Genomic DNA, 6,591 nt, shown 5'->3' on the forward strand with positions numbered 1-6,591 from the left:
CTAGGGCCCCTGTAACAGGAAGAATGCTCACCAGAGTTCGAGAGGCATGATCCGGTGCTTCACAGGGTGGAATGGAGGAAATTTCTTTTCTCTCGAAAAAAAGATGAGATGAAGGCCTGCACTTAGCAGCACCTTATAAGGTCAATTTCTTCAAATATTTGTTTTCCTTAAATTTTTTAGTTTAAAAGTTATGATTCAGTTCCAAGGAATATTAAGATTACACCTTTAAGATTTGGTTGCCCTTCGGGTTTCATCAATAGAGATGCAAAATTGACAGCCTAAGCAGCGCAAATGCGGCGGGTTTTCATAGTGACGTTTGTTCGACGACCCTCTACATAGTGGTTCCGTTATCGCTCCAGGCGTGCGCCTTCGGTGATTGCTGGAGTCTTTTACCTCAAGTTTTCGATGTTTTCCGCTGTATTGCAACTAAAGGCAGGCTAGTGAAAGAAACCCACGTGACTGGTATGGCAAATTGAGGCGCCATCCATGAACTGGGATCAGAGTTAAAATCTGCGTTCTTCTCTTTTCTCCCAACTCTCTTCAACTCCCTCTCTGGTGGGATCAACTCCCTTTCCTGCGGGAGGCGCGCTTTCTGCCGCCGACTTCGAAATCCGTTGGAAAGTTTCGTGTCTGGCGTTAGTAAAGCGTGCGTTAGCCGTCGTCGTCCATCCGTTTCACGGTGCGCGCTCGCTGTGTGCTTGTGCGACTCGATGTTTTGCGACTCGCGCTGTTCGTGCATAGTGCTTTGTTGCTCAAATACTTCCAGAACAAGTCCCGGAATATGTGCCGGCCCCCAAAGAACGACAGGTGAGTGTGCCCTTTGAGTCGCGGCTTTCATTGTGTCAGTTTGAATTCACGTCCATACCGAGTAGCTTTCTCTGCAGTGGGGCTACAGTTATCGTTCTCAAAAATGACTGATTCGAAAAGGGCACGACGCTGCGTTTAAATCGTTATACGATCAAGCAGCGGACATGAATCCATGAGAACCGCGTGCTTGAATATGTGCTTTGCATTTGTCTCCGGTTAATTACTCGCCATCGCCTATAACCGCGTTTCTAAGGCTCTAGGTAATGTATGAAAACTTGTGCTGCTCTGAGACGAACAAACGAATTCAAATTTGCACGAGTCGACGGCGCTCTTTATCTGATTGGAACTTGTCCCTTTTCTTTAGGGTGGAAGCGTTTTTAAAGTATTCCGGAACGCCACACAGCTGATCGGTGCGCCCAGAGAAAAGCTGAAGAATTGCAGAATCGGCGCATTTCAAGAAGAGATGCCATGAATCCTCCTATATCATCCGTTCATTTTCTCCGCGTTTATCATCACTAGTTTTATGAAAATCAACGTCTTTGGAAATGTAGTCACTAAAGTCGCCCAATATTAGTTGTGTTATATGTGGAGTTCATTTTGACATCTTTAAAGTGATCTTTACATTATTATTCTATTTTTAGGTATTCAACTGCTTTCATTGTTTTTTCGTTGCAGTGAATGTTCAATTTTGTTAGTTATGATAATTTTGTGCAATATCGTGCGCATATATGAGAAGCTCTTCTGCACTTTTGTCAGTATAAAAATTGTGTTTTTTATTATGTGCCCTAATGTTATGTTCTGTTTTTTATTCCACTGTTCTTTAAGTTCTTAACTTTGCCGAGACCTTTTCTGTTGTTTAGTGGTCATGAACACGTGTATGTTAATCTCCTGTTCATCACTTCTGTTAATCTCCTGAACCTCTATCGCACCACATTTGATGAAAATGTTGATTTTCGGAAACGAGGACAATAAAACGAGACCAAAGATATTTTGTGTTGTGAGTGCAATTCATTCTTTTGCGTTCTGGCACATGCTGCACGACTGCAGTGTGTGCAGAATGCTTGGTTGCAAACTGCGTACATTCAAACGCGCAGCGAACGCGCGGCGCAGCACGCGCAAGCGGATGCAAAAAAGAAAAAAGCACCGGCGCAGCACGCGCGAGCGGGCGGGCGAGAGGGTTCATAAAAAAGAGTGGGGGAGGAGGCTGCGCAGCACGCGCACGCGCACGCAAACAAAAAACAAAGACTAAAAAAACGGCGCGTGCGAGAGTGCTAGGAGAGGAGGTGCAAGGCGCGGCTGGTGTTGCCATGACGACGCATACCGTGTGCGCCGCCATTCTGCAGTTTGAGTTTCTGAATCCCAGCCGCCAGGATAGTAACTGAAGGGACGTTTGGCGCTGCCAGCGCTGACGTCACGAATTAAGGCGTCCTATGGGAGGTATACGGAGTAACCTCCCCATGCTAAAGGGAGGGATTGCCTCTAGTTAGGTCTCCCTGTTTTCGGATAAATTTAAAAAAATGCGATAAACACTCGCCGGTAAAACTTTCGACAATTCGAATTTATCCGATAAGCTCGGATTTTGAGAGGGCTTTTTCAAAGCTAGCAATCATCAATCGAAAGGGGCGCACCTCCATCAGCGGCGGCAACCTCGTAAAGTATGCGTATGCCTATGACACCAAGGTTGCAATGCGAACAAACGTAGGTGTTTTGTACGCAAGTATCTGTGCTTGTATGTATATATGTGTGCGCGCTCACACCTTTCCAGACATATGAAGTACAAAGTGTGGTCACATGTTTTCGTGTTCACATATCATTTCATCTAAGATTTCGGAGTACTGAGAATAATAAGAATAACAGGTCCTTCATTTTTCTGCGAGAAGATGATGGAGGCTGGGAGAAAATGCTGAAAAGCAGCTTGACTAGCTCCTGCTCCCCCCAAAAGCACACTTAAGACAGTTTACAGCACATACAGCACATTGATACGCACCTGTGTCATCAGTCCTGTTTCAACGGCGACATTACTTCCATCGTCAGCCGGTCGACAACACTGTGGGCGACTACAGCGACACTAGAAGATATAAAGACCACGGAATTCCTCTGTTCCTTCAGTGGGCACGGTGGAGCGGCAACGATGCGGTCGCTCAGCCATCCGATTTTGCTTTTTGTGCAGTTTATCGCCCAATTTGGAACGTGGCTACATCGTGCGGATCTAGCGGTTACCAACTGCTCCTCACCGGTGTTGCTGACGGCCCCGATCTGCATTGATACGCACCTGTGTCATCAGCCCTGTTTCAACGGCGACATTACTTCCATCGTCAGCCGGTCGACAACACTGTGGGCGACTACAGCGACACTGGAAGATATAAAGACCACGGAATTCCTCTGTTCCTTCAGTGGGCACGGTGGAGCGGCAACGATGCGGTCGCTCAGCCATCCGATTTTGCTTTTTGTGCAGTTTATCGCCCAATTTGGAACGTGGCTACAACGTGCGGATCTAGCGGTTACCAACTGCTCCTCACCGGTGTTGCTGACGGCCCCGATCTGCATTGATACGCACCTGTGTCATCAGCCCTGTTTCAACGGCGACATTACTTCCATCGTCAGCCGGTCGACAACACTGTGGGCGACTACAGCGACACTAGAAGATATAAAGACCACGGAATTCCTCTGTTCCTTCAGTGGGCACGGTGGAGCGGCAACGATGCGGTCGCTCAGCCATCCGATTTTGCTTTTTGTGCAGGTTAGTAAACCTCCTTCTCTCTACTGTAAGCGGACCAACAACGTCTGTCTGCTGCTCCTACCGTGCCCAAGTGTCATATTTGAGTGCCTATGCGAATGTGTGCTTGTCACAAAGCTGTTACTGTGTTGCGGAGACATTGAGGTCAACCCTGGCCCTGCAAATACTAACAAAGAAATACTAGACGCCATCGCTAAGCTGTCTGAAAGAGGTGATCACCGTCATGGTGAGCTAATGGAAGTTCTTGCCGACCTAAAGACAAAACAGGAGGCATTAGCACAGACTGTCGCTCATCTAACAGAAAGATTATCAGCGGTTGAAGCTTTCGTTGAATCATTTGACGGTTCTGCAGCAGTAAATGATATACCACGTCTAATCACTGAAACTGTCAGGATGCAGGGCCAGGCGCTCAATGCCCGGCTGGATGATTTTGAAGACAGGTCCAGACGAGAGAACCTATTGTTCTTTGGTATACCGGACAGCCCTACTGAAACGTGGGCTCAGTCCGAAGGCCTTGTTCGTGACGTATTGTCTCGTCACCTTAACATGCATATTACTGACTCAGAAGTTTCCAGAGCGCACAGGTTAGGATCTTACGCCGATAAAAAGGCTCGACCAATTATCATCAAATTTTCGTCGTCTAAGGCTAGAGATTCTATCTTGGCACAGAAACATAAGTTCAAAGGAACTGGTATATCCGCTAGCGAAGACTTTTGTAGAAGTACACGAAACTCAAGGAGGAAACTAACAGAATTTGCGAAGGCGACTGGGCAACCGTACTTGCTACGCGTTAACAAACTTATCATGAATAAAAAAATGTACGTTTACTGCGCAGAAACTGACAGCGTTAGCGAAATCCAGTCACCACGAGCCCTGGATAAACAGGACAATGCAGCCACTGTATCTGCACGTGCTGTTAATACAAGCACAACATAGCTACGCCCGTCTCATTCCTGCGCAGGAAACGCCTCTGTTTTCTTTTCTAATGTGCGGAGCGTGCTGAATAAACGCGTTGAACTGTCTTCTGCTATTGATTCCTGCTCCGCTGATATTGTTGGCCTGACGGAGACTTGGCTTTCCGCAAAAGTTAAAAATGAAGAAATCTTGGATTGCGAGAAGTGCTACAAGTTTTACCGATGTGACCGTGATTGCCGGTCTGGTGGTGGTGTCTTGCTCGCGATCGCCGATAACCTTGCTTCTTGTTATTCCTGTTCTATCTTCACTTGAGCTGGTGTGTGTGCGCGTGCTCATTGATTCTCGTGAAATAATATTTTGTGTTTGCTACCGGTCACCAACTGCATCATCATCCTTCTGTAATGACCTGCACGATGTTATCAATCAGCTGTTCGTCAGATATCCAAAATCACCCTTGTTCATCCTTGGCGACTTCAACTTTCCTGATATCATGTGGGAAAGAGACTCGGTTACTTTAAAGCATAGCTCAGCTGATAGCAAGGAATTTTTCACTTTTTGTCACGACTTCAACCTGACCCAGCTCGTTGACTTTCCCACTCGCATTACTCCCACTTCCGCTAACATATTAGATCTAATACTTACCACTACACCTGACCTAGCTTCGCCTTTAACCCATCTACCGGGCATTAGCGACCACTGTATAATCCAATTCACTTTAAAAGCACGTGTTTCCGTCAAGAAAAAAAGCAAGGTTATCCAAGACTATAGCAAGGCGGACTTTGATGGAATGAACAGAGAATTACAATTTTTTGTTGACTTCTTTTTTGCTGGTTTTGAGCAGCGATCAGTTGAGCAGAATTGGTTAGAATATAAGAACAAATTGCTCTCACTTATTGATCGCTTTGTACCTAAAAGAAAGGTTTCATCAAATCCTCGTTCTCCATGGTTTAATAACACGTTAAAACGCATGCGCAATAAAAAGAAGCGGGTATTCAGACGCGCGAAATTAACAGCCAGAAGTGACCATTGGTCATCATATCAGATACTTAATAGAGAATTCTGCACTGCACTTTCGAAAGCAAAAAAAGAATTTTTTGATAAAACTCTTCCTTCGCTACTCCGTTTTAACCCGCGAGAGTTTTGGAGCATCATCAGCGGAACGAAAACGCAACAAATTCAATTAATCGAGTCTAATGTCCCAGTTGCTCTTAGCGAGTGCTGCAATGTTCTGAATGAGTCATTTGCGGCACACTTTCATAAAAGCACCTCTACGATATTCCCGCATTTAACAAGAACCAATTTCTTGCCAGTGGACCCCATCATCATTGACGCAGTTGGTGTTGAAAGACTGATTGCCAATTTGAAAGTGTCTTCATCGGCTGGTCCAGATTGTATTTCGTCAAAAATGTTGAAGTGTACACAAGTCTATTCTGCTTTAATATTGTCAAAACTTTTTGAACAGTCATTGCAGACGTCCACACTGCCATCTGACTGGAAGGCTGGGAAGGTGGTCCCTGTGCATAAATCTGGTGATGTACATTCCCCTAATAACTACCGTCCGATATCATTAACATCCATCCCAGTAAAAATCTTGGAACATGTAATATACTCGCACCTTATAGATTTCCTTGAGTCTAATTCCTTCTTTAGTATTTATCAGCATGGATTCCGTAAAGCAGTTTCGTGCGAAACGCAGTTGCTGTGTTTTACTAACGACTTATTTATTAACGCAGATCTTGAACTTGATACTGACTGCATATACTTAGATTTCGCTAAAGCATTCGACACCGTCTCACATGAACTACTAATTTTCAAACTTAATCAGCTCAATATTGACCCCAACGTACTTGCATGGATTAAAGAATTTCTCTCTAACCGTAGCCAGTATGTGACATTAACAATTTTTGTTCCCCTAATTCCGCTGTAACCTCTGGTGTACCACAAGGGTCCGTTTTAGGCCCACTGCTTTTCCTAATTTATATTAATGATCTTCCTTCTTGTGTTTCTTTCTCAACAGTCCGACTATTCGCAGATGACTGCGTAGTTTACCAAAAGATTACTAACCATGCCGATCATCTTAACCTCCAACGCGATCTAGATGCAATATTTGAATGGTGCAAGAAATGGCTCAT

At 45.1% G+C, this 6,591-nt stretch overlaps 1 protein-coding gene across 1 annotated transcript; it reads left to right on the top strand.

The window, feature by feature from the left end:
* Window positions 1-2,813: 2,813 nt before the first annotated feature.
* Window positions 2,814-6,386, top strand: LOC125756402 (uncharacterized). Its single transcript, XM_049411123.1, has 2 exons — window positions 2,814-3,547; window positions 5,922-6,386. Exons 1-2 carry the CDS (start codon window positions 2,939-2,941, stop codon window positions 6,384-6,386), a joined length of 1,074 nt encoding a protein of 357 aa, XP_049267080.1. The 5' UTR covers window positions 2,814-2,938.
* The last annotated feature ends 205 nt before the right edge of the window (window positions 6,387-6,591 follow it).

Source organism: Rhipicephalus sanguineus, chromosome 11 (assembly GCF_013339695.2).
Source record: "Rhipicephalus sanguineus isolate Rsan-2018 chromosome 11, BIME_Rsan_1.4, whole genome shotgun sequence".
NCBI classification, from domain to species: domain Eukaryota; kingdom Metazoa; phylum Arthropoda; class Arachnida; order Ixodida; family Ixodidae; genus Rhipicephalus; species Rhipicephalus sanguineus.

Bases quoted from the DNA above. Each gene is read 5' to 3' on its own strand.
- LOC125756402 (XM_049411123.1), top strand. From the start codon at position 2,939: ATGCGGTCGCTCAGCCATCCGATTTTGCTTTTTGTGCAGTTTATCGCC. The intron at 3,548-5,921 runs GTTAGTAAACCT...CTTTTTGAACAG, and splicing joins CGATTTTGCTTTTTGTGCAG to TCATTGCAGACGTCCACACT.